The following is a 26,642-nucleotide window of genomic DNA, read 5'->3' on the forward strand; positions in this document are numbered from 1 at the left end:
GCCCTTCGGCAAGTCACTTAACCACTCTGAGCCTCAATTTCCCCCTCTAAAATGAGGATATCAATACCTACCTTCCCTGGTCATTGTCAGGATGAATGAAAGAAGACCTCTGGAAGTATTTCTGTAATTGCCAGACATCAGAGATTGTTATTCGTCAAGGCAAGCGAGAAGCCACCGTAGGTCTCTGGAGGTGACAGCATCAAGATTTTTTTCCCCCTCTGCGGTTCCTGCTCCTTTCCCAGCGTGGATGCTGGCTTTAATCTTCCCGTTCCTCAACACCCTCGCTTCTCCTTGAGACCGCCTTGGTGGTCCCCAGATTTTCGCAGCCTGCTTTTTTCCTTGGGCGCCCCCATTCTAAAAGCACTGGGGATGCCGGCACAGGCGCAGAGTTGGTCCAGAGTGGACAGGTCGCGGGGGTCTCCGCTGGCCTGGATCTGCGCCCCCCGCCCTGCTTTGGGATTCTTATTTGCAGATGGTTCCCTCTGGTCTTCAGCTCGGTCCTGGGCTAAAGAGAGGAGGGGAGAAACAAGGGGTGGGGGCCCTGGAAGGGGGTTCCCACCTTCTCCGGCGGGAACCCGAGAGGGGGACGCAGCCCTTGCGCCCCAACGCCGCACCGTCATGGGTCTCCAAGCCGCGCTCGTAAGTGGTGGCAGTCCTCGACTCCGATGATTGCCCCCTCCGTCCCCCAGGCCGTGACCCCCTTCACCCAGACCCCGTCAGTCCCCCGGCTCCGAGCGAGCGGGAGCCTGCGGTTCTAGGACCCCGAGGCGCGGCCGAGCGCGCCGCCGCCTCTGCCTCGCCTCGGTTGCTCCCGCTGCGGCAGGTGAAGCGGCGCCGGCCGCCCCCTCTGCGGCAGGTGAAGCGGGTCAGTAGCCCCCTCTCCGCCACGCCATGGCTGCGGCCGACCCCCGGCCGGCGCCCGGCGCCCTCCCCCTCCCTCCAGCCCGCCCCCCTGGGGCTGGGTGCGTAGCGGCGGCGGAGGCGAAATGCGGTTTGCGCGCACAGGGAGCGACAGCAGAAGTTAGAAGATCGCCGAGGGGGGAGCCCGTGCCGCAGCTTCCTGCCCCCGGCCCAGCCCTCTGGCCCCGGCGGCCTGCAGCCTGACTTCCTCCCCCGACCCCGCAGCTCGCCGCCCGGCTCCTCGGACGGGGCTGCCCCGATGGGACGCCGCGCCCCGGCCCTTGCGCGCCGCTGAGCCGAGCGCCCGCGTCGCCGAGCCCCCGCCGCCGCCGAGAGCCGCTGCCCTCCTCGCCCCCCAGGCCGGGAGCCTCATCCGCCCTCCCCGGGAAAGCTGGATTTCCGAGGCTGGAGGCGCCTGGCCGACTGGGTGGGGACCACCATGGGCAACGCGGCCGGCAGCGCGGAGCAGCCCGCGAGCCCCGCAGCGCTGTCCCCCAAGCATCCCGCGGCGCCCAAGCAGCCGATGCCCGCGGCCGGAGAGCTGGAGGAGAGGTTTAACCGGGTCCTGGTGAGAGTGGCCGGCTGTGCGCGGGGCGCGGGCGGGGGGCGACAGGGGCTCGCCACGCGTCCCCGCCCCCGGGGGCTCAGGTACCGCTTGGAGATCTCCGGCGGCTCGGTGGCGGCCCCTCCAGGGGGTGGGAGTGACAGTGGTTTCTTAAAGAGTGACTTAGCACTCTCCCCCCAAAACTTTCTTCTGCAACCGTCCAGTCTCCCTCCCCAAGATACCCCCTCCCCCAGCGCTTCTGGGTCTAAAGGTCTAAACAAAAACGTCCTGTGAGGAAGTTGGGAGCGCAGAACGCAGTGGGGGGGGGGGGTCCCGGAGCACCCCCTTCCCCACTGCACGAAGGCCCAGCCACAGGGTGCAAGAGCATCTACTTGTGTCTCAGGGTCAAAGACAGAAGGGGTTATATTTTAACCTCCTGGGAGCTGCAAACTGAGTAGAGGTGTTTGGTCCTGATCTGCTGGTGCCTGAGCTGCTGGGAGCTGGGTTGTCAGATCATGCAGTTGGGGGTGTCTGTGTTTCTCCCTCACTGCATGTCCGGGAGAGCTTGTCTGTGGGTCCTTATGTTGTGCATCCCCTCACACCCACTGGAGGGATTAAGGTTAAGGATGGGCGGGGGCAGGATGTGTTGGTCACTCTGGCTTGGGGTGGAACAAAAGTCTGGAAGCCCCTCTCCCTCACTGTCACCTGCTCCAGGGGATTGGGGGGCTTGGGGACTAGGCCGCCGGGGAGGAAGCCATCAACTGAGCCTGGAGGCAGTTGGGATGGATGTGGTGGGTAGGGGCTCCAGAGCAAAGTCAGGGTTCTCTAAGACCTGGTAGAAGAAGGGAAGGGAAATGGCCACTCATTCTCACTTCCCTCTCCCTATCTCAACCCTGTCCCAGGCTCCTTCTGTAACTAATTGCCTGGTGGCCTGTCTGCTGTCAGCTCCCTTGCCAGACCCTGGGTGACAGGCAAGTAAGGCCATGCTTTTCCCCAGAGGCACTTCCAAGTCCAAGCAGGCTAGCACTGCAGGTCTGAGGGTGGGGGCCGGAGGGAGACGCAGGCAGCAGAGCCACGCAGGCTGGTGGCCCTGTTGATTCTTCGTCTCCTCCACCTCCTTGACATCATTTCCCCTCCCCTGGCCTGCCGTGAGGCCCTACTTGCCAGATCCCCTGTGTGGCCCCTCCTCCCAGTTCCTGGAAATCTTGTCTGCTGCCCCCCTCCCAGGAGAAAGACTGGGAGGGATTTGGAGGAGCTGTAGGGTGGGGTGGGGTCTGATCTGTCCATGTGAAGGCACCTTGCTTGATTCGTTGAGAGGGAGGGACGCTGAGGGACACCTCACATCAGGCTAGTCCCCAAATACCCCACCTCTCCACCTGCTTCCCTTTCCCCAAACCCATGGCTTCACAAAGCTGAGTTGAGCGGAGCAGAAGGGGGAGGGGGAAGAATGAGATAGACGGTTTCTGGAGAGCCTGAGTTGGTGGTGGATCCCTGGACCTTGGCCAGCCTGACTGGGAGGACACCAGTCTGTCTTTCCCCTTAAGTGTGTGTCTATGGATGGGGGGAATGGGCTCTCAGGGTGAGGTCCAGGTCCCAGTCTGTTCTCTGTTACACACACCTAATGGGAGGAGCTGGGTGAATAATTCAGACCACTGGAAAATCCAAAAGTCAAGTGGTGAGGTTCTGATGCCTGTGTAGGACTTGACTGCCATGCTTGCGTTTTTTTTGGCCTTAGCTCTGATTGGCTGAGTCTGACACTAAATGCCACTGGGAGTTCCCTGAGAACCAGGGCGTGGAGGGTGAAGGCCCAGAGAGGGGTCCGAAGGTGTCCTGGTGGAGAAAGCGGTGGTGGCTAGGTAGAAATCTAGGGCAGCAGCACCCACTGGGGTTCACCGCCCCCCTCCCCAAGGAACCCCAGTGTGTTCACACTTCCCCCTTCTTCCTGGGGATGGATCAGCCTGTCTCATGTCTTGTATGCACAGAAGGCACCCAACCCAAGGTCACTTGGCTAAGAACCTCGTTCCGCACTCCTCACTGTGCCCTGGGACTATACCCTTGGCCCCTGCCTGAGGCTGGCGGGGTGGGGGGGAGGTGGTGGGGGGATGCAGATTTGGCTAAAACTATAGTCCCAGTGACGGGGATTACAGGGAGTGCCTCCATCTGAGCACTGCCTCCTTGGCCAGAGCTGAGCCCTGTCCTCAGTGAATGTCTAAAGAAGCGGGCTTCCCTGGTGGCACAGTGGTTAATAATCCGCCTGCCAATGCAGGGGACACGGGTTTGAGCCCTGGTCCAGGAAGATCCCACATGCCGTGCAGCTAAGCCCGTTCGCCACAACTACTGAGCCTGCGCTCTAGAGCCCGCAAGCCACAACTACTGAAGCCCGCGCGCCTAGAGCCCATGCTCCGCAGCAAGAGAAGCCACCGCAATGAGAAGCCCGCACACCCCAGTGAAAGGGTAGCCCCCGCTCGCTGCAACTAGAGAAAGCCCATGTGCATCAACGAAGACCCAACACAGCCAAATAAATAAATAAATAAATATAAAATCCTTAAAAAAAAAAATTAATAAAAGGAGAAGAATCTCAGACTGATGAGTGGTGGGCCTCCCACCCCCAGGGGATCCCGCAGTCTGGAAGGGGGAAGCACAGCCCTCCCCTTGGGATCTAGTCACATGGCCCCAGGGAAGCTCTTCCTTTCACTGAAGCTCAGCCCTTTCATCTCTGGTGGGGAGTAGGATCCTGAAATCTAAAACCACTCCTTGGCTTCTGGCTGTGGAACTCCTCTTGTGGATTAAGGGTATCCTGACCGAGGCCCACTGCCAGGCAGGAGATGAGGGTGCTGTTCTCCCTTTCCCCCTGGGCAGCCTTTTTCCCATGCAAGAATGGATGGTGGGAGCTACTTTTCTGAGGAGGCTCTGAGAGAGAGGGGTGCCCTTGCTTAAATGGTGGTGGGGAGGAAGAGCAGGTTGATCCAGGGTTTCCACCTGCTGCCTTAGCAACAGTGGAGGAGTGATGGCTGCCTGCTGCAATGGTGGGAAAACCAGCCCGCCAAGCTCCATGCTCTCGCCTCTCCTACGCCACGCTGAATGCTGGGTGTCTTCCAGCCTCTTCAGGCCTTCCCCTGCAGGGGTCAGAGTTTGGGGTGGCAGGGCACTCTTTCCAGGCCTGCCAGAAGTGCCAGGCTTACGGCCTGGCCTAGGACACCCCTGATGTGTCTGGGCGGGGAGGAGCCTCTAACCTTGGGGCAAAGGGATCAAGGGAAGGCGCTGTGATGTGCTTGAGGCCAAGTGATGCTGCCATTCAAGAGAAGAGGAATTTACCTGATGGGGCCTGGCACCCTGGGGTACCCTTAGCATGTGCCTAGGGTGGTGGGCACTTGTCCAGGCTGTGTGGGGAGGTCAGGGCAGTCCCTGGCAGGGTGTGGATGCTGGGAGTCCTGCTTTTAGCTGGACTCCTTCCCTGCTGGGGCTGGGACTGGGAGTGAAGGGCAGAGGTGGGTGTCTCCATTCTGTAGGCTGTGACCGAGGCACTGCCTCCTCAGCCAGCTCCCTCCTCTGGGGTGGGGCAGAAGAAGTTTGGCGCATGGAGCTGTGGGTCGCTTAGGCCCTGTTCCTCCCATCTCTGGGGTCTCACATGGAGGATCCCAATGGGGTTGTGGCCCCGTGTCAGAGGCTGGGCTGGGCAGAGGCCGTGGGGTGCCATTCCCAGCAGGCAGCGCTGGCACATGCTGCCCCTGGAAACCCAGGGATGCGGTAGGCATGATTCACAGTGACATCTGGGACCAGTTGGCAAAGAGCTGGGGGAGATGGGCAGGAACAGGTGGGGCTGCTCTTGGGGCCACCTCTAAATTTTTCCTGGGAGCATGGAGCCCTGGAAGGTGGCTCAGCCCTCCCTGCCTCTGAGAAAGGCAGGGGTTACTCACAGGGAAGGCTGAGTAGCTTCCCGGGCTTTGGGGTCATGAAGTTTGGGAGTTGAGTTTTGTCTTTGCCACTTACTACCTGTGTGACCTTGAACAAGTTACCCACCTTCTCCGAGCTTCAGTTTTCCTCCCGTGTAAAAAGATAATAAAAATGGTATATGCCAGGGAATTCCCTGGTGGTCCAGTGGTTAGGACTCCTCGCTTCCACTGCAGGGGGCGCGGGTTCCATCCCTGGTTGGGGAACTAAGATCCTGCGTGCGGCGCAGTGCGGCCCCCTCCCCAAAAAAGGGTATATGCCGGCCTGCTAGGGTTGCTGAAGGGATTAAATAGAGTTGAGGGGATTAAATAGAGTGCTTAGCACAATGCCTGACACAGAACAAGTGCTCAGTAAACACTGTCCACTGTGAGGACGGGATGATGTTGAGGCTGACCTGGTCCTCTTCATCTTGGGGCCCTTCGAGGTGAAGGAGCCCAGACCCTGCCTCTTCCCTCCCCCCACCTCCATTTCCAAGACCAACCATGGGTGCCGTCTTTAGTCTTCAGCCATCACAGGCCAGGCTGCCCTCCCTGCCATCACACACGTCAGCCACAGAGGGGCCTAGATGAAAACTGCCTGGTGGCCGGAAACCACGAGAGGGAGGGCCCACCTCTCCTGGAGGGTGGGGCAGCGGTGGCACTAACGGTAGCTGTGTGCACATGGGGAGGGGTGGGGAGGCCTCCACTTCCCTCAGAGAGAGGGTGTGCTGGTGAGGGGGGGTTCCCCAGTGAGTAAGAGCTCAGTGTGGGCAACAACAGGAAACGTAGGGTGCTGGGTGGCAGGAAATGGGGCCGGCTGTTCCTGGTTCCTCAGACAGGCGCAGGGGCCAGGCTGTCTGCAGAAGACCCCTGGGAGGCCAGGACCCATGTTTCTCATTGCTCTGAGCGCTCCTTCTTCCGAGGAAACTGAGTCTTCTTACCAGCTTGCCAGCTAGGTCACCTTGGGCAAGCAGCTTAATGGCTCTGTGCCTCAGTTTACCGTTTGTGAAAAGGGGATTATAATAGTATCTACTTTGTAGGCTTGTTGTTGAGATTTAAATGAGTTAACAGAGGTAAAGCCCTTAGCATGGCACCTAGCGCGGATTGAATGTTTGGGGGAATATTAATTATTGTTGTTGTCGTTATTCTCCTACCAGCCTGGATTATAAGGGCAGTGCCTGCTGCCCTGGCTCCTACCCTGCTTGCCCTTGTTCCTGCCATGGGGACCCTTCAACCCTGATGGGAGAAGCTGTTAGCTTTTTGGGGTTCTTAGCACCCTAGGGCCGGGTTACCCCACACCCTCCTCTAAGCCTGGGATTGCTTATATGAGCCCTAGAAAATCTATATACCAGAATTTTTAAAAGAGGATAACGTTGATTGTTTTTGGAGATGCCCTGAGAGCTCTAAAACCAAGCTTGAGGCCATGTATAGGTGGGCAGGGGAGATGGATGGGGAAGTGGGGCCGGGGGACAGGGCTGGCTTCTGGACCCATCAGGCTGTGGAATGCCTGTGGGGCTGATCTGAGACGGGCTCGTGCCTAAGTTCAAGGGCATCCTGGGGCTTGAAGGGCTGGGCTTCCTAGGGAGACGGTGGGCAGGTGGGTTGGGACATAGTCTCAGCTCAAACTAAAAGTGAAACTGGAGGGTGTGACTGTGTCCACATGTAGCTGGAGCCCCTTCAGTCTCCAGGGACACCTGCCCACATGTCAGTGTTGGGATGGGGGGCGGCCTGCAAGGGACTGGCCTTGGGTGTGCAGGGCTGGAGGTCCCTCTGACACACAGAGAGGGGGCAGGGAAGGAGGGGAATGACCCTCACCCATTCTAATAGGAGGAGCAGGGAAACAGCTCCTTCTCTTGGCCACACCTTGAGAGGTGAAACCTATCTCCCTCTTCGCAAAGTGTGAAGGGCAGCAGCGGGTGGGAGCTGAAGGCTCAGTTCATTTTTGGCCAAGCCTTGGAGACAGGTCTGCTTCTCTGAATGTTTTCACCAACTTCTGTCCGCCACACAGCCCCCACCTTGGGGTCTTCAGTGGACTCCCTTGACCCCCCCAACCTGTGACATGCCTCTTCATAGTGGTATGTCCCTGAAGAGTATTGTTACATCAAAACACAGCTTCTAACCTAGGGACAGGACAGGAATAAAGACGCAGATGTAGAGAATGGACTTGAGGACACGGGGAGGGGGAAGGGGAAGCTGGGATGAAGTGAGAGAGTGGCATGGACATATATACACTACCAAACGTAAAATAGCTAGCTAGTGGGAAGCAGCTGCATAGCACAGGGAGATCAGCTCGGTGCTTTGTGTCCACCTAGAGGCGTGGGATAGGGAGGGTGGGAGGGAGATGCAAGAGGGAGGAGATATGGGGATATATGCATACGTATGGCTGATTCACTTTGTTATATAGCAGAAGCTAACACACCATTGTAAAGCAATTACACTCCAATAAAGATGTTAAAAAAACAAAAACAAACAAACAAAAAAACCCACACAGCTTCTCACTGAAGTGTTCCCAGGAGCCCGGTGAGTCTGAGGCAGGAGGGAAGTGTGCCCATTTTATGGAGGAGGAAGTTGAGGCTCAAGGAGACAAAGAAGCAGTCAGGTTAGGTGGGCCCAGAGCCTGGGTCCCCTGAATCCCGCTCGGGTTCCTCCACATCACAGCCGCCCCCCCTCCACCCCTCACAGGAGGCGGGTGTTCCCCCACCCCCCCGCCACGCACACCTGGACTTCCCGGTCCTTCCCTGTCCCATCTGAGGGCCATCAGCCAACCTTCTGCATGTCTCCCAGTCCCCAGCCCCATGGCGCTCCCTCCTTGCTAAGGGCCCCGAGTCTGGGGGTCTGTCACTGTTTCCAGGATGGCCTCACCCCACTCTGAGTGAGTGGCATTGCTGGTCTCTCTCCTGCTCCCTAGGGTACCCATCTCCTCTGTGGGCACAGCCGAGGAACAGCTGCTAATTAGTGCTCAGCGCTGTCAGAGCTATTTCTGATTTCCGAGCCTAAATTTAGCCCGTCTGGCAGGCTGGCATGGAGGCCCGGGGGCCTGAGGAGGCCCAGGTGGGGAAGGGGCAAAGGGGTGCCCTGCCCTCCACCACTGCTGGGACAGGGGCGCTGGCCCAGCAGAGACCTCCCCCTCCCCAGTAATAACCATGGGCTGAACTGGGGGAGTGGACATGGGCGCTGGTTCTGAGTTGGCTCAGGGCTCAAAGTCAGCCTGGCTCCCCTCTTACTGGGTTCATAACCTTGGGCAGGTGACTAAACTAATCTGTGCTTCACCTGTGGGATGGGACTAATAGCAGTGCCAATAATGGTGGTGAGGGTGGAAGGCTGCCATCTGTGAGCAGGGCTGGTAAGCCTTCGGGCAAAGCTGGCACCACAGTTGTCAGAGTCATTATGATGATTAGTTGCTGTCTCTAGAAGTGCCACTGGGGCCACTCCTGGAGCCAGCAAGTCCCCAGGGTGGGTGAGGGCCCAGATGGACCCATGTCAGGAAGCGGCGATCTCCTCTAAGGCTCAGCTGCTGAGCCATCCCCCTCACTCCTCCGTGCCCTCCTTCCCCCGCCACCACCTCCTCCACCGTGCTGGCCGCTGGTCCAGTTTCCCTGGCATCGCCTGCCTTCTCTCTCTGCTTCCTCCTCCCCCCTCAGCCTTGACCCCCACCCCCACCTCGGCCCTGCCCCACCCTGGGTCTCTGTGAGGTGGGGATGGATCTGGAGGGACCAGGGAGAAAGAGAGAGAGAGACAGAGACAGAGAATGGCCCCAGGGAAGCCTCCCTGGCCAGGTACGTCCTTCTCTGGGCTCCAGGACCCCTTCCTGGGCAGTCCCTCTCATGGGGCAGGAGCTGTCCTGGCTGTTGGCAGGTTGGTGGGGGGCGTGCAGCAGATGAGACCGCAGGCGGTTTCCTCAATCTGGGCTCACTTTCGCAACGGAGGAGAGGAATGACGTATCGCCATGCCCAGCCGGCCCAGGGGAGAGGGCCTGGTGGATGGGCAGTTTCACCTCTCAAGTGGGGCCCCGGCCGGAAAGCTTGGGCAACCGGGGCAGAGGGTACCAAGCTTCCTGTTGTCTGGGACCAACCTAAGGCAGTGATTTTCAGGGTGAGGTCTGGCCAGAGCCCCAGAATTAGGCCTAGCACCCGGGAGAGGAAGCTGGCCGAGAAGCCTTGGGTGGGTGTGGCCCCTTCTCTGCTCCAGCTGTGGCCTCCTCTCAGGGCCGTGTGACTGAGGATGTGTAGTCTGAGCCAGCAGAGCTGGTGACAGGGGCCTCTTCTACCCTGGGCTGGGGCTCCCTGGGGCTCCCACATCCCCAGTACAGACTAAGCTCCTTGAGGGCCAGAACTGTCTTTTGGAGCCTGACATATACTAGACCCTCAATAAACCTGGGGTTTACTGAATCGGGGTGAACTGGCGTCATCTGCTGGTTCTTTTAGGGAGACACGCCAAGTCCTGGGGGTCCAGGGAGCTCCTAGTGCTGGTGGCACCTGGTGATTCCATAGCACCAGGTGGGACACTAAGTCTGTCCTGTGGGGAGAAGTTTGGCAGGCACATTGTACCCTTGTCATCTGTGGCTGGGGGAGGAGGACCCAGGCAGAGCAGTGCTGACCTTTCTTAGCTCTTGAGGGGAGTCCCAGCCTGGGCCACCAGCACCACAGACCCAGCGTGCTGGCTGCTCTCCCTGGTTCCTGTAAGTGGGTGACCTTCCCCTGGAATCCCCCTGGGCCCTGCAGCCACCATGCACCTGCTTGGAAATCCCTGCCCATCTGACCTCATCTCCCTCGGTCTGTCCCGAAGTGACCAAGTGGGAGGGGGCTGGAGAGGGACGGGGGCTGCTGGCTGCTGTCCTTGCAGAGGCTTTGTGGTGTTCGTGAGACACTGGTGCCCTGGGCTGGGACCACATACACGTGTTGTTTGGTGGCATGTGGGAACGGGGCACAGTCCATGCCTGGCCACACTTGGGCCTGGCCAGAGATGGGTCCCTGTTAGCTTCCCATGCAAATGGGAGAAGAGATGATACCCCCTTATCACATGTGGGGACACGAGCCCAGAGGTGCCTGAGGCCCCAGGAAGTTAGGCTGCGAACCCGCGCTCCTGCCTCCGTGCCAGTTGTGCCAGGGGGGCGATTTAGGGGTGATAGAGCCCAGGCCCTGGAGTCAGGCAGACTTGGATTCAAATCCCAGTGTCACTTTCTAGCTGTTGGGCCTTCGGAAAGGTGCTCCATCTCTGGGTCCCGGTGTTCTCGTTGGCTAATGCTACTTATTTCCAGGGGTGAGGTGGTGACGGGACTCATGTGAATGACAGGCCTACTAGGGAGCTGGCCTCTAGTGGGTTCCCTGAAAATGCCCATGCTCCTCTCCCCCTTGTGTTAGGGCCCCAGACTCAGCATCTTTATCTTGTCGTCTTCCTCCCCAGAACTGCATGAACTTGCCCCCGGACAAGGTCCAGCTGCTGAGCCAGTATGACAACGAGAAGAAGTGGGAGCTCATCTGTGACCAGGTGGGCACAGGTCCCTTCCGTCATCAGGGTGCCCTGCCCTGGCCAGGCTGGGGCTGGCAGGAGAGGCGACACTGCCACGCTGCCACAGGGCCAAGACCCTGCCCAGAGGCCAGCGTAGCATCTGGGGAGGGTGCTGAGGACATATGCAGGACTCCGGAATCCCCCTCTCTTGGGCCTGGGCCTCCCCAGGGACCTTATGAGTCACGAGCAGGGCTGGGTCTGCCCTCTGAAGAGCTGGCAGGGGCTGGTCCAGGGTACTGGCCAGTGCAGCTAGGGCCGTGTCCCCATGCTCCTTGCTGAGCTTCCCGGGGAAGCCTCTGTCTACCCTCCAGCTCTGGGCTGGGGAAGAGAAGGGGCAGCCCTAGGGCTGGACATCTTCATTCCACCCCATGGGAGGTGGGGAGGAGGGTCAGGAATTCCTGTCCTCCTTTCACCTTGGATCCAGAGGAGCTGCAGTCAACCAAGCAGTTCCCCAAGTCAGCCAGCTCCCAAGTGGCAGGGCAGGGACTAGAGCCCCCGTCTCCCGGTTCTCAGTGGGGCACGTGGACTTGCCACCTCCGCGGCTCTCTTGGCTGCCCCAGCCCCTTCAGCAGTAGGGCTTCTGTCCGAGGTAGCAGGGAGGACCCCTGCTGTGGCAGGGAGGGTCCTGGCTGCCACAGTGATTCAGAGAGGGAGGGAGGCAGGCCTGTGGCCCTGGAGCCTGGGGGTGGGGAGTTGGGGAGCAGGGAGCCTCTCCTGGGAGCCAGGGCTGGGCCTTCGGCTTCTGCTAATGGACCAGAATGGGATGAGCTGGCAGAGCAGCGGTCTGGGGGTTGAGGGCAGGGCTATGGGGAGAGGGTGGGGAGCTGCCTCCGGAGGCTTTGGGGCTGGGGTAGGGGTCCCTGCCCCTTGGCCTGGCATCTCAGGTTGAGCTCACAGAGGCCTGGGAGAAGTGGGAGGTTGAGGGGGGTGGCTGGGCATATCTGAGGGGTCTGGACTGGGAAGGGTGGGAGCTCCTTTGGGTGGAGGGCCTCTAGTGGGGCCCCTGCCTCTTTTGTGAGTGGCTCCTGGAGCCCTGGATGGGGTGGGGGAGTTAAGGATTGTTTTATTGAGCACAGGTCACGTGCGCGCGCGCACACACACAGGTGAACGAGAGGACTGGGGCGGAGCCCTGCGGGAGGGGCCCCCAGCCTGCTAGGAGCTGGGCGCTTCATAAGGCCCTTCCAGAGTGTTCTTCCTCCTGGTACTCCCACTTCTGGGCTGGGATGTGGCCCAGGGAGGGCACAGGGCTGGGAGAGTGCCACCCACTGGCCTGCCTGAGTCTCCCCCTCCAGGGTGGGGTGTATAGTAGGACTGACCCCTCCACACTCCACCCAGGCTGTTCTAGGCCTGTGGCCATAGACCAAGGGACGGCCTGGCTGGGGACTGGGGTCTTTTCAAGTGGCAGGCGGAATGTTTGGGTTTATGCCTTTGGTATTCAGGGGGGTCTTAAGGCAGCCTGGGACCTTGGGTCAGAGTTGAGAAAGGGACTCTGGGACAAGGGCTGGCCATTTGCCCTGGGGTGGCCCTGGCTGGTCCCTTGTACATCCTACTCCATCTCCGCAGGAGCGGTTTCAAGTCAAGAACCCCCCTGAAGCCTATATCCAGAAGCTGAAGAGCTACCTGGAAATCGGTGGGGTCAGCCGAAAGGTAGCAGCAGATTGGATGTCCAACTTAGGGGTATATGTCTCCCCCTTTTCCTCTGCCCCTTTCCCCCTGCACTTTCCAAGCTCCGGGCAGCTGGAGTAACTGTGTGTATAGACTTTTCCGCAGGCTTGTGTGGGTACATGGACGAGTGTGTGTGGGTATTTACAGGGGACTGAGAGTGCCCTGGACGTGCACTTTCACGGGTTCCTCTGCAGCTCCTATTTGTACTCAGATGTGTACACTTGTGTGTACTTGTGTAGTGTGTGTGCATGTGTGCACACTGTGTGCCCAGGCATGGATGTGCGTGTGTGTATTATGTACGTCCTTCTGTGTCCACATATGGATGTATGTGTATCCTTGAGTCTTTGTATAGGGGTGTGTGTGTGTGTACCCCCTGTGTCTGTGTGTGGATATGTGAGTGTCTTATGTCTGTGTACCCACTGTACTTGAGTATGGATATGCACGTGTGTGTGTACCCAGGGTGTTCATGTTTGAATGTGTGTGTACCCTTTGTCCTCATATATGTGTGTGTGTGTGTGTGTGCGCGCGCGTGTTGTATGTCTGTGTCTAGAGACGTGTGTGCCTCTTTCGTGTCTGTGCATGGCCGTGTGGTGTGCACCCTGTGTGTCTGTATAGGGGGGCGTGTGTGTGGCCTGAGTATGCTTATTCTGCTGGGCAGGTGTGTGGAGGTGGTGGAGACAGCCGAGCATGAAAGGCCAGCTGTCGGGGTGGGCAGGCACTGTGGGCTGAGGCCCGGGCTCCACCCACCAGACTCCCCTCTTCTTGGCTCCCAGTTTAAGAGGAGAGTTCAGGAGTCCACCCAGGTGCTACGGGAGTTGGAGACCTCCCTGAGGACCAACCACATTGGGTGAGCAAGGGCTCAGATTTCCCTGGGGAGGTCGGGGGAGGGGGAGAGCTCTGCCAGCAGGCAGCCCCTGGGGTCCCCTTGGTATCCCCCCATACCCCCACAGGCTATGCCTATGGGGCCCCTCCAGGCTGGGTGTCCTCTCTTGCCCACCCTCTGCCTGCCCCTTGAGGCATGGCTGGGCCATGGGTCCTGCCCGAGGTTTCCACCATCATCCCCTGGCGTCACTGGGTCTTCCGAGGCCAGGGCTGGTGGCTGTCTTCCTGGGAAAGGGCAGCCCAGGGCCCCTTGCTGTGCCCGTTCTGTGCCAACACTGGGCAGGACTTCCTTCCTGGGCGGCACTCAGGGAGCCCTGTGCCCTGCAGGTGGGTGCAGGAGTTCCTCAACGAGGAGAACCGTGGCCTGGATGTGCTGCTCGAGTACCTGGCCTTCGTGCAGTGCTCTGTCACGTAAGCCTGGCCCTGCCCTGGTGCCCCCCCAGAGTCCGTGCCTTCCTGCGCCTCGCCCACTCCTCGGGCCGCTTCCAGGCAACTTAGACTGGGTCCATCCTGGAGCCCTGCAGTTGGCTTGAGCAAGGCCCCTTCCTGATGGCCTGCCTTGGACGGGGAGGGAGGTCGCCTGCGGTGGCCAGCTGGGACCTGCTAGGCCCAGCACAGCGCCAAGAACACAGCCTCCTATCCTGCCCCCAGTCTCTCCTGCAGATCTGTCTCTCCCTGGGTTCCCCCCACCCCCTCTGAAGTGCCCTGCAGTGTTGGCCTCCATCCCCAGTCTAACCCCCACAGGTACTACATGGAGAGCACAGACAACGGGGCCCCGGGCTCCGAGAAGAGCAAGCCGCTGGAGCAGTCGGTGGAAGATCTCAGCAAGGGCCCGCCCTCATCCTTGCTGCCACAGCCCAAGAGCCGCCACCTGACCATCAAGTATGTGGGCCCCCTGGGGGGGTGGCAGGTGGCGGGGTGAATGGAGAATTCACCCCTGGGCGGCTGTACCCAGCCTGCTCCACCAGGGCCCTGGGGGTGGTGGGAGGGGTAGCCTGGCATCGGGGATCAGAGTAAGGGCCTCACCCAGGGCTCGGGAGATTGGTGTGTTAAGAAGCCTCTGGGGTGCACCTAGAGGCTGGAATCTCGGTGGGGTCTGAGATAAGGAGTGGGTTTCGGGGTCGGTGGGACCCCTTTTGTATCATCTAACCCCCTGTTTTCTCCCATGCGGACTCCAGATGCCCCCCTTCTCCCCGGTACGTAGCCGCCTAGGGGCAGGTGCATGCCTGGTCAGCTTCCAGGGTGGTGGTGGGGTTGGGTGAGGTGTTCAACTCAGGTGACACCCCTGGATTCAGCTGCTTCGGATACATCAGCCCACCCTAACTTATGACATCTGCTGGGAGGTGGGGAGAGGGAAGGAGATGGCCCTGGAGCCTCATGTGGACCCCAGGTACCTTCCTTCCCATTCTGGGTCTAAGAAGCCAACTTCATCTTAAGCTCCAAACTCTCACAATATATTTCTTTGTTCATTCATTCATTCATTCATTCCACAAACATTTTTTTAGCATTTACTATGTACCAGGCATGGTGGTAGATTCTCAGGTGACAGATTACCCTGCCCTTGGGAGCCTTCCATCTAGTAGGAGACAAGTGTGTGACAGGTTGTCATGGAAATATGACTGGAAACTCTGAGTAGGGAGGTGGCCACTGCCTGGGGCATCAGGAAGGCTTCCCAGAAGAGATGACACTGGAACTGTGTCTTGCAGATGGATACAGGCTTTAGAAGCAGTGGTGGGAACAGGGAAGGGCATTTCAGGCAGAAGGAACAGCACAAGCAAAGACTCAGAGGCACGTTTGAGCAATGACGGGAAAAGGGAGATGTGGTGGGAAGAACGAGGAGTGGGGCCTTCCAGTATTGATTGGCGGTTCTGGGACAATGGAAAAAATCACGTTTCTTTTAGCAAAGAATCAGCAAAACCATTCATAGAGCACTTACTATGTGCCAGGCACTGTTCTAAGCTCATTTCATAGTCCCAACAACCCTATCAGGAAGGTACTGTTATTACAATTCCTATTTTACAAAAGAGGAAACTGAGGCCCAGGGAGATTAAGTAACATGCATGCCTAGTAATCAGTGAGCTGGGATTTGACCCAGGGCAGCCTGAATTGTCAAGATGCAAGGTAAACTCACGTGGCTGTGAGCGCCACCTTGTGGAGAGCATTTTCATGGCCGTTCACAAGCTTTGGCGGTTTTTTCCCTCTATAAGCTCTCCATCCCCACAATACAGCAACTCTTTTTAATACCAAGTCGCTGTTAGGGGTCTTTGCTTCCCTGACCCCGCCTCTTCACCTCCCCCCGGAAATGCCAGGCCCCAGGCCTAAGAACTGAGGAAGACTTCCGGCCTTCAGCTGGCCTCTTTGGTTGGGTGGACGGGAAGCAGAAGTTTCCAGATGTGCCCCCTCTTACTCCAGTGGCCATCTGAGTGGTGGGGGGAATAGGAAGCTGGGTTTGAGACTCTGACCCCTGCTGCCTCCTCTCCACCTGCCCAGGCTGACCCCGGCCCATAGCAGGAAGGCCCTGAGGAATTCCCGCATCATCAGCCAGAAGGATGACGTCCACGTCTGCATCATGTGTCTGCGTGCCATCATGAACTACCAGGTTGGTCAGTGGGCCCGGGGCATTGGCACTGACTGTCCTCCCTGGGGGCTGCCTAAGCTGCTGAGGTTCTGGGACCAACTGTGCCCCACCCTGTCCCCATTGGAGAACCCTGGGGATCTGGGCTGTTAGTTCAGGGTCTTGAGGCTGATGAGTCTTGAGGGGAAGCCCAGATTTCTGCACCTTCCTGGTTAGGTCCCCTAGAATACCCTGGACATGGCTGGGGGCCTGGATATGCCTCACGTGGGGACTTAGGCACCCCACTAAGAAAGGCCACACACCAGGGAGAACAGCCTCTGGCTTATTTCATCTGGAGGGGTGATTGGTGAAGCCGGTCCTCCCTCACTCAGCTGGCCTTAAAGGACTCACTTTGTCCAAGGTACTGAGTCTTGACACTGGCTTTTGAGCAAAGGTATTTATTTATTATTATTTTTAAATTAATTAATTAATTAATTTTTGGCTGCGTTGGGTCTTTGTTGCTGTGTGCGGGCTTTCTCTAGTTGTGGCGAGCGGGGCTACTCTTCGTTGCAGTGCGTGGGCTTCTCACTGCAGTGGCTTCTCTTGTTGCGGAGCACGGGTTCTAGGTGTGTGGGCTTCAGTAGTTGTGGCTCGTGGGCTCTAGAGCTCAGGCTTAGTAGTTGTGGCGCACCGGCTTAGTTGCTCCGCGGCATGTGGGATCTTCCCGGACCAAGGATCACACCCATGTCCCCTGCATTGGCAGGCGGATTCTTAACCACTGCGCCACCAGGGAAGTCCCAGACAAAGGTATTTAAAAAGAGGGACCAGGCTTTGGCTGCCACCCAAGAGGTCGTGGTTGGATATAAAGAACTTCCTGGGAATTCCCTGGTGGTCCAGTGGTTAGGACTCCACGCTCTCACTGCCGGGGCCCTAGGTTCGCGCAGCCAAAAAAAAAAAAGAACCCTGGGGGGTCTGCCTGGAGGAGCTGACCTCTTCTTTCTCCCCAGTCTGGCTTCAGCCTCGTCATGAACCACCCAGCCTGTGTCAATGAGATTGCTCTGAGCCTCAACAACAAGAACCCTAGGTGAGGTCCAGGCCCTTAAACTTTCTCCATGTCTAGATTCTCCTCCTACTTCACCCCTTGCCTACTCTGTCCCCTCAGTTCTCAGGACCACTGCCCAGGCTCATTCCCACCCCAACAGCTCCCCTGTCCTCCCCCCTAGCCAGGCCCACATCCACCTTTGCTGCGGGGCCTGCCTGTTCGCAAGGGACAGCCTGCCCCTTCTCTCCCCAGAACCAAGGCTCTGGTGCTGGAGCTGCTGGCGGCTGTGTGCCTGGTTCGGGGAGGACACGATATCATCCTCTCCGCCTTTGACAACTTCAAGGAGGTAATGGAGCCCCCACCCAAACATGTACTTGCCCTCTAGTGTTGCTTGGAGCCCTGTTGCTGGCAATTGTGGCTTCTGCTGGGGGGGTATTTGGGGACTTTCCTCATCTGAAGGGAAGGTACAGGGTCACGCAGGGGCACTGCCTGGGGCGACAGGGACAACTATGGGGATCTGCTGAACCTCTGCCTAAACTGGCCTTGATCCATACATCTCGGAGTTGCTGACTCTGTTTAACAGGCTCGCAAGAAGTAACTGCATGAGAATATGATGCATAAGGCAGCATAGGATCAATGCATTCCTTTAATGAATATTTATCAAGGGCCTACTATGTGTCAGGCACAGAGTGGGCACTTGGGATACATTAGTGAACAAAAGAAACAAAGAAGGCAGGGGAAGACAGATAGTCAGCAACATAATAAATAAGCAAATTACATAGTCTATGAAGAAGTCGTAAATGCTTTGGGGAAAAAAGTCAGGGAAGCTGTCAGGGGAGGGGGAACTGGTTGCCGGGTGGTTAGGAAGCCTCATTGAGAAGGTAAGATTTGAGCAAAGTTGTGAGGGAAATGAGGGATTGGTGTGGTGGCTGTCTTGAGTAAGAGCACATCAGGCAGGTGGAACAGCAGGTGCAAAGGCCCTGAGGTAGGAATGTGCCAGGATGCCAGTGTGGCCACAATGGGTCAGTGTTGGGGAGGGCTGTGAGAGATCAAGAGGGAATAGAGGTTTTGAGCAGAAGAGTGATGTGGCCTGACTTAGATTTAACTTGAGAGGCGCTCACAGAGGCATAAAGGGGGCAGCTGGAAGATAGCTGAGGAGGTGTGTCACTGGGACCTCAGTGACAGCCATTCCTCCTACCCAGGTATGTGGGGAGCAGCACCGCTTTGAAAAGCTGATGGAATATTTCCGGAATGAGGACAGCAACATTGACTTCATGGTGAGCTCAGGAGCCCAGCCTGGGCCAGGTCACCCTCGGGTGCCAGGAGCAGTCAGGAGCCTGGGTATCTGGGATCTGGGCTCAGCTCCTGCAGATATGAGGACTGAGTGGTTGGTGAGGGAGGGGCGGATGTCAGTGAAGGGGAGGTTGGGAGGAGGGGACGTGGGAGAAATATGGGTGGGACAAAGCTGGATTAGTGGGGTGAGAAATGTGGCAAGGGTGGGGGACTTGGGGTTAAATGGGGGGGGTGGTGGAAGTCACTGAGAACCCCCCACCAAGAGGATCATAGACCTGCTCACTGCCCCGCCTCCCAGGTGGCCTGCATGCAATTCATCAACATTGTGGTACATTCAGTGGAGAACATGAACTTCCGCGTCTTCCTGCAATATGAGTTCACCCACCTGGGCCTGGACCTGTACTTGGAGGTGAGCCCTGTACTCCCCCCAGACTTAACCACTTGCCTGCTGCAGAGTATGGCTCAGTGGTTAGCACAGGTGCCGGGGTCAGGCAGACCTGGGTTCAAATCCTGACTCTGTCACTTCCTAGCTCATGTGACCTTAGATAGGTCTCGTCTCTCTAAGCCTCACTTTTCCCATCTGTAAGATAGGAGAATCATAGAAATAATAAAGACTGTAAATGTATAGAGTGGTGCCTGCCGCAAAATAGGCACTCAGACCACAGAGCTGTTGTTTCAGGTGCTAGAACAGGCTCTAGGTGGCCCTCGGTCTAGCTCTGGGAGCACCGGACTCAGATAGGCACACAGTGGGGAGCACAGAGATACTGGGCAAAAGCAGGAGCTGGCTCATGCTGTATGGGTCTGGGTCATGGGGGAGTTCCTTGCTCTGGGGAAGATGGGCAGAGGGGCTTGTACTTTGTCGCTCAGCCTGAGCAGAGAAGTTGTAGCTTTCTTCTGATTTCTTTGTGAGGCGTCCCAGAGAAGCAGGGCCTTTGGGATTGGATTTTTGAAAACCAGGATCAACAAAAGGTGAAAAGCAGGCTAGAGTGATATGTCCATTCAATGGAATATTATTCAGCCACGAAAAGGAGCAAAGTAGTGATACATGGTAGAATGTGGATGGGCCTTGAAAACATTATGCTATTATGCTCAGTGAAAGAAGCCAGACACAAAGCCCATATATTGTATGATTCCTTTATACGAAATGTCCGGAATAGGTAAGTCCATAGAGACAGTAAGATTGGTGGTTGCCAGGGGCTGGGAGAGGAGAGGATGGGGAGTGACTGCTAACAGGTACAGGGTTTCTTTTTGGGGTGATGAAAATGTTCTGAAATTAGATAGTGGTGCTGGTTTGCACAACCTTGTGAATATACTAAAAACTACTGAATTGTACGCTTTAAAATAGTGAATTTTATGGTATATGAATTATATCTCAATAAAAAATAAAGAAACAAAAGTGGGCTAGGGCTCAGGCCCCTTTGTCTGGGCTCTGGTGGTAATGGGGGGTACTGGAAAGATCCCTCACACCAGGCCTCAACCTGAACCTTCCATCTGGGGACAGAGGCTTCGGCTCACGGAGAGTGACAAGCTGCAGGTGCAGATTCAGGCCTACTTGGACAATGTTTTTGATGTGGGTGCGCTGCTGGAGGACACTGAGACTAAGAATGCTGTGCTGGAGCACGTGGAGGAGCTGCAGGAGCAGGTGGCCCTGGTGAGAGCTGCTCCTGAACTTGGCCCAGCACAGAGTAGGCCCACAGAGCCCCACACGATATCAGGCACTGGTTCTAGGTGTGAGCTGGGGACCCCTGAGTTTGACCTGAATCCTTTGGGTGCCTTTCTCAATGAATGAATGTTCATTCATTGGAAGGAAGGCAGGTCTCCTCCTCTCGAGGTGCTCGGACCCCAGGCCCTGGTTTGGGTGGAATTGGGTGCCTGGGGCCCCTGCCAGCTCAGTCTCCTCTCCAGCTCCCTCCCTCATCAGTGGTGCCTTGGTTTCCCCTCCTGAGAGCACTTCAGTGCTCTCAGTACCTCACCTACTTGGGTTCAAGTGCCAGGCTTGGCTGACCCGCGGCACCCCAGGGCTAAGCACATCCGGAAGCCTCCCCTAACCCTCCAGGCAGGCATGCCTGGTGCCACCCCCTCGGTGCCCATGCTAATGCCCGGCTGCGGGTGGGAGCTCACCATGTGCTGGTGCCACAGCTGACAGAGCGGCTTCGGGACGCGGAGAACGAATCCATGGCCAAGATCGCAGAACTGGAAAAGCAGCTAAGCCAGGCCCGAAAGGAGTTGGAGACCCTGCGGGTGAGGTTGGGGGGACTTGGGGTTGGGGGGTGGGTGGGCCGGGCCAGGGGCGGAACGGACTCCCAAGAACAGACCATTTGGGGCTTCTAGGCTTGACACCTCCCTCCACCCCGGCAAGAAAATGGGGGCTCTGTGCCAGGCTTGCCGGTGGTTACTAACCCCCCACCGGGGGCTCGCAGGAGCGCTTCAGCGAATCGACCCCCATGGGCACCTCCAGACGTCCCTCTGAGCCTGAGAAAGTGCCTGCCCCTGCCCCGGCGCAGCCCTCAGCGCTAGAGCTGAAAGTGGAGGAGCTGGAGGAGAAGGGGTTGATCCGTATCCTGAGGGGGCCCGGGGATGCCGTCTCCATCGAGATCCTCCCGGTCGCTGTGGCAACTCCGAGCGGCAGTGATGCCCCGACTCCGGGGGTGCCCACCGGCTCCCCCAGCCCAGGTGTGCAGGGTCTTCAAGCCGGGTGGGGTAGGAATGGCGGAACCGGGACCTGCGTGAGGGAGCCTGGGGACATCTCAGGCGGGGAGAGGTAGGTTTGGATTGTGGGCGTGGCTCAGGCAGGTGCGGGTGGGTCGAAACGAGCCCAGTGCGCATGCGTAGGGCGGGGAGGCGGAGACACAACCCCTCAACCTAAGAAGTTGACGCGCCCTTCTCCTCGCCCCCTCCCCGGTTCTCGCTGGGCTCAGAACTCCCACCTGCAGCAGAGCCGGTTCCCGGAGCAGCAGCCCCACCGCCGCCGCTGCCGCCCCCACTACCTGGTCTCCCCTCCCAGCAGGAAGCCACGCCCCTGGCGCCCCCACTGGCCCCGCCCCTCCCAGGCAGTCCGGTGCCCCCGCCCCCGCCGCCGCTGCCGGGAGACCAGCCGCCCCCACCCCCGCCGCCACCGCTGCCTCCCGGCGCTGACGGGCCGGTGCCTCCACCGCCCCCACCGCCTCCGGGAGGTCCCTCTGCTGCTCTTGGAGGGCCTAGCTCAGAGATGGGCCCGGGTGAGTAGACTGCCCAGGGCAGGGGGACGAGGCGGAGGTGCGGTGGGGGGGGTACTCTGGCTTCAGTATCCTCCAGGACCCTCTGTCTGTGGGCCTCCTACTGTCTCCAGTCTGCTCTGTCTGTCCTCACTGGGCCTGGGCCCAGGTTCCTTCCAGCCATGGCACCTACTACTGCCCCAGTGACCACTCCCTCTCTGTCCCAGGAGTGAAGGCCAAGAAACCCATCCAGACCAAGTTCAGAATGCCGCTCTTAAACTGGGTGGCCCTGAAACCCAACCAGATCACAGGCACTGTCTTCACTGAGCTCAATGACGAGAAAGTGCTGCAGGTGAGTGGTCCTGCCTTGCTGCCAGTGTGGGCACCAGAGGAGGGGGGGGACCTGCCTGGATCATGCTGGGCACTGGGGGTGGTCACCTCCTCTACCCCATTTTATGGAGGAGGACACGGAGGCCCAAGAATGGGGGTTAAGCCAAACTGGACTAGTGCATCCCGTAGGCAGTGTGTCCTGACTCCCTTGGAGGCGTTCCCTCCATCCCTGCAGAGGGGCTCATCCCTCCCCTAAGTCTGGCCTCTCTCCTCCTTTCAGGCCCCTCTCCCACCACCTTCCCACAGACAAACAGGGCCTCAGCCCTTCTAATTACATTTTCAGTTTTCCAAAAGGGTTGTGTTCTGTTGCCTCCAGGCCATTGCTCATGCTGTTCCTCTGCCTGGAATGCCCTTCCCTTTCCTCTTTCTAACTCTGGCCAATTTGGCTCTTCCTTCAGCTGAAGCGGCTTGGAGTCTGGGTCCCCTGGATGGGGTGCTGTTCCTGCTCCTCCTTAGTGCTCCATGTGCTTCCCCTGTATCCCCCATCAAGGTGCATGGTCAGGCTGGGTACTGGTTTGTTTCTCTGCTGATGGCCTGGTCAGGGCTGGGTAGGTGGCTCTGGCACCAAGCACAGCGCTCAGCCAGGAACGCACCAGACCCCGGCCCCGCCCAGCCCCGCCTCCTCTCTCTGCACCCTTAGGAGCTGGACATGAGTGACTTTGAGGAGCAGTTCAAGACTAAGTCCCAAGGTCCCAATCTAGACCTTAGTGCTCTCAAGAGTAAGGCAGCCCAGAAGGCCCCCAGCAAAGCCACGCTCATCGAGGCCAACCGGGCCAAGAACCTGGCCATCACCCTGCGCAAGGGCAACCTGGGGGCGGACCGCATCTGCCAGGCCATCGAGACGTGAGTACCTCTGCCCCAGGCTTATAGGCGGCGCAACCCCTCTGCTAGGCCGGGGTTGTTAGGCAGATAGTAAAAGAGCCCCAACTATGGAACGGAGTCCATCAAGTTTCATACCAATGCTGGTCGGAGAGTAGGGCAGGGAACTGTGTTCCCATTTTCAGGTTAAGAAAACTGAGGTCATACTGTGAGTCCATGCCCGGATGGAGATGTTCCTTTTGCCTTCTTGCTTCCTTGCACTCAGGCCCAGGCATTTACAGCTTGGACATCCGCCACTGATGTATGATTGGGACTCCGGGCTTCCTAGCTCCCAGCTTCCCTTGACTGTTATCTCTTATTCCCTGAAGCTGTTGGCAATAGCAAATAGTTAAGTTCATTTATTCAATCAAGTAATGGGGTAGGAGTGGTCCTGCTCTCAAGAACTGGTGAGTGTGGAGTGATACCGGCCCCTCCCTTCACAGGTACGACCTACAGACCCTTGGCCTGGACTTCCTGGAGTTGCTGACCCGCTTCCTGCCCACAGAGTATGAACATAGCCTCATCACCCGTTTCGAGCGGGAGCAGCGACCCATAGAGGAGCTGTCAGAGGAGGACCGTTTCATGCTGCGCTTCAGCCGCATCCCCCGCCTGCCCGAGCGCGTGAACACGCTCACCTTCCTGGGCAACTTCCCAGACACTGTCCAGCTGCTCATGCCGGTGTGCGCGGGCTGGCAGGGCGATGCGGCCTGGGCTGGGATTGGGGAGGAGGCAGCTTGCAGCCTGGTCTCCAAGAGGGCATCTGGGAGTACTTGAGCCTCCTATGGGCTTCCCCCAACTCCCACCCCAACTTACCATGCCTCCCCCATCCCACCCCCAGCAACTGAATGCCATCATTGCAGCCTCAATGTCCATCAAGTCCTCGGACAAACTCCGCCAGATCCTGGAGGTGAGAGCCTAGGGCAAGGGTCTAGGAGGCGGGGCCCACCCATGATGCCTTGCCTGTTCTGGATTGTGTGAGAGGGAGACCCAGGCCCTGCCCTGAGTCCCTGGGATGCAACAACGATAAGGTTCCCACTTCTAACATCCAGGCTCAGGAGGGCAAAGCTAAGGTGGGGTTGGGGGACATGTTACAACAGCGCACCTCACACCCTGCCTGAGGGTTCATTAGCAGAGCATCGTGTTGTCGGGGAACCAATAGACATGGCTGTGAGGGAGACGGTGACCCCACAGCCTTGGAGGAGGTGTTGGCAGCACAGCTTTGGGTAAGGATAGCAGGTGACAAAATTGGGTGTGCCATGGTGTTGGCTGTGCACATGTGTCAGACACGCATGTACATGCGTCATGGACCTGAGGCATCCACGGAGGAGTTCGGTGGGCGCTTAGTGCAGGGCTTGCTCTTTACCACCTTTTCTTCTTGTGCAATTTATACCTTAGGGGGTTTCCTCAGCCCCAACACCTGGCTGAGCTCCCCCCGCCACCCCCGCCCCACCTCTTGCAGATCGTCCTGGCTTTCGGCAACTACATGAACAGCAGCAAGCGTGGAGCAGCCTATGGCTTCCGGCTCCAGAGTCTGGATGCGGTGAGGGGCGGGCAAGGAGAGGTGCCCTGGCCCGGGGGCTGGGGGATGGCTGGTGGCCTGGGGCTTACAGCAGGTCCTCATTGCAGCTGCTGGAGATGAAGTCGACTGACCGCAAGCAGACACTGCTGCACTACCTGGTGAAGGTCATTGCTGAGAAGTACCCACAGCTCACAGGTTTCCACAGCGACCTGCACTTTCTGGACAAGGCAGGCACAGGTATGGGTGGGGGGAGGGGCTCAGCCCTGGGGACGGATACAGGTTGGGAGAAAGCAACAGGACCACAGGAGGTAACTGGACGGGAATGCTGCCTCTCTGATTCCCTGCTTCTCTACTGCCCCACCTCCCACTCAGTGTCCCTGGACAGCGTGCTGGCCGACGTACGCTCCCTGCAGCGAGGCCTGGAGTTGACCCAGCGGGAGTTTGTGCGACAGGATGACTGCGCAGTGCTCAAGGAGTTCCTGAGGGCCAACTCGCCCATCATGGATAAGCTGCTGGCAGACAGCAAGACGGCTCAGGTGGGCTGGGGCTGACCCGGCCCGGGAGGTGGGGAAGCTGGGTTGGGGGGTGAAGGACTACCTAGGTGGGGTCGTGTAGCCAAGGCCTGGAGTGCTGTGACCACAGCAGGGACGCCTTGGGGGGATGGGGCAGGAGGGAGCAGCCATCTGCCTGGAGGAGGAGAGATGAAGTGGCCAGTGTCTTAAGGGGGTACAGAACAGTGGTCAGGCTCTGAGGGGTCTGTGCTGGTGGGGCTGACAGGCTGTGCCCGCAGGAAGCCTACGAGTCTGTGGTGGAGTACTTTGGAGAGAACCCCAAGACCACGTCCCCCTCCATGTTCTTTTCCCTCTTCAGTCGCTTCATCAAAGCCTATAAGGTATGTGTGTTTGGTGGGCAGGCTGGGACCCCTGCAGGGCATTGCAGCCTCTCCACATGGGCAGTGGGAGTGGTAGGGGTTATTTCTGCTGGGGGGTGGAATAGGGAAGGGAGGACTCCCCTTACGCAGACCTGCCTTGGCCCCTCAGAAAGCCGAGCAGGAGGTGGAACAGTGGAAGAAAGCAGCAGCTGCCCAGGAGGCAGGCACCGACACCCCGGGGAAAGGGGAGCCCCCAGCACCCAAGGTAGGCAGCTGCCCCTGAACTTGGAACTAGGATCCAATGATGCTTGGTATCCTCACCCCAAAGATCTGGCCCTCCTGCACACCCTTATTTTTATGGACTGACCCTGCCCAAGGCCAGGATGCTCCAGTAGCCTGGGGTGGAAATGGGTTCCTTTTCCTCAAGCCAGCTCCTCTTACCGTGGGGGACCAGGCAGATGGTCTAGGGTTTAGTGGCACAGGGGGGAAGGGGATCCTGGAGTTGGAGCTATATACCCTCGCCCTCCCCCCCAGTCCCCACCCAAGATCCGGCGGCAACAGATGGACCTCATCTCTGAGCTGAAACGGAAGCAGCAGAAGGAGCCACTCATCTATGAGAGTGACCGTGATGGGGCCATTGAAGATATCATCACAGGTGAGGACTTGGTGGGGCCTGTCCCGTCCTTGGTCTGTCCTATGCTGTCCTCCATCCACCGCCCAACCCTGGGGGTCTGGCTGCCTCACTGCCTCTTTGCTACTTCTGTCTTTTTTTCCTTTTCCCTTTCTCTCCCCTCCTCCCTTCCAACCCTCAGTGCTCAAGACGGTGCCCTTCACTGCTCGCACCGGCAAGAGGACGTCCAGGCTCCTCTGTGAGGCCAGCCTGGGAGAGGAGATCCCCCTCTAGCCCCCAGGTACCCAGCGGCCTGGCCTCTGATCCCAGTGGCTGCCCACAGCCCTGGGGGCCCTTGGGGGGACTGAGTCATGCTGCCCTCCCCTGGACCATGCATGGCTGGGCTGTGTTGGAGGGAGGTCTGATAAACAAACAGGCTCCCACCCACGTGAACACAACCTGTGTCCCTAGAGGGGTGAGACCTGTGCCCTGGAGTGGTGTCCCAACCCTGGGCAGACTCCTGAAAAGGTAAATGTCTCTCCTCTCCGCCTCCAGATCTGCGGAACCAGCCCTACATCCGCGCAGACACAGGCCGTCGCAGCGCTCGTCGGCGCCCCCCCGGACCCCCCCTTCAGCTCACCTCCGACCTCTCTCTGTAGCCACTATTTCTGCAGATGGACTGGGAGGCTGGGAGGGGGGGCAGGGAGGGTGGCAAGCCAGGACTCAAGGAAGGTGGTCCTCAGCTCGGCTGGGCCGGGCAGTCTCCTCCGCCGAGGTCCCCGACCATGCGCCCACCTCAGATAGGTGGGTGCACCCTCATCTGGCCACTGGGGGCAGCATCTCTGGCCCCTCCCCCCAAATGCTGCTTGCAGCACCCCTCTTC

The 26,642-nt window shown here is 58.6% G+C and overlaps 1 protein-coding gene across 5 annotated transcripts; it reads left to right on the top strand.

Annotated features, from left to right (window-relative positions):
* The first annotated feature begins 939 nt into the window (after window positions 1–939).
* FMNL1 (formin like 1) lies at window positions 940–26,551 on the top strand. 5 transcript variants are annotated; one of them, XM_082371441.1, is made up of 28 exons: window positions 940–1,468; window positions 10,777–10,860; window positions 12,445–12,558; window positions 13,320–13,393; window positions 13,756–13,839; window positions 14,173–14,310; window positions 14,607–14,624; window positions 15,919–16,027; window positions 16,990–17,066; window positions 17,277–17,370; window positions 18,227–18,301; window positions 18,616–18,726; window positions 19,819–19,968; window positions 20,457–20,558; window positions 20,738–20,990; window positions 21,236–21,535; window positions 21,739–21,863; window positions 22,542–22,744; window positions 23,203–23,437; window positions 23,598–23,666; window positions 24,219–24,299; window positions 24,386–24,515; window positions 24,651–24,814; window positions 25,069–25,170; window positions 25,319–25,414; window positions 25,684–25,804; window positions 25,962–26,060; window positions 26,315–26,432. In XM_082371441.1, exons 1-27 carry the CDS (start codon window positions 1,340–1,342, stop codon window positions 26,051–26,053), a joined length of 3,330 nt encoding a protein of 1,109 aa, XP_082227567.1. In that variant the 5' UTR covers window positions 940–1,339; the 3' UTR covers window positions 26,054–26,060; window positions 26,315–26,432. The 5 variants fall into 5 exon arrangements, with proteins under 5 accessions (XP_082227567.1, XP_082227569.1, XP_082227566.1 ...); XM_082371443.1 differs by lacking the exon at window positions 14,607–14,624 and having other exon boundaries at window positions 941–1,468; XM_082371440.1 differs by lacking the exon at window positions 25,962–26,060 and having other exon boundaries at window positions 942–1,468; window positions 26,315–26,551.
* The last annotated feature ends 91 nt before the right edge of the window (window positions 26,552–26,642 follow it).

Source organism: Balaenoptera borealis (genome assembly GCF_965194805.1).
Source record: "Balaenoptera borealis genome assembly, chromosome: 20".
Classification (NCBI taxonomy): domain Eukaryota; kingdom Metazoa; phylum Chordata; class Mammalia; order Artiodactyla; family Balaenopteridae; genus Balaenoptera; species Balaenoptera borealis.

Bases quoted from the DNA above. Each gene is read 5' to 3' on its own strand.
- FMNL1 (XM_082371440.1), top strand. From the start codon at position 1,340: ATGGGCAACGCGGCCGGCAGCGCGGAGCAGCCCGCGAGCCCCGCAGCG. The intron at 17,371-18,226 runs GTAATGGAGCCC...CCTCCTACCCAG, and splicing joins CCTTTGACAACTTCAAGGAG to GTATGTGGGGAGCAGCACCG. The intron at 25,415-25,683 runs GTAGGCAGCTGC...CCTCCCCCCCAG, and splicing joins GGGAGCCCCCAGCACCCAAG to TCCCCACCCAAGATCCGGCG.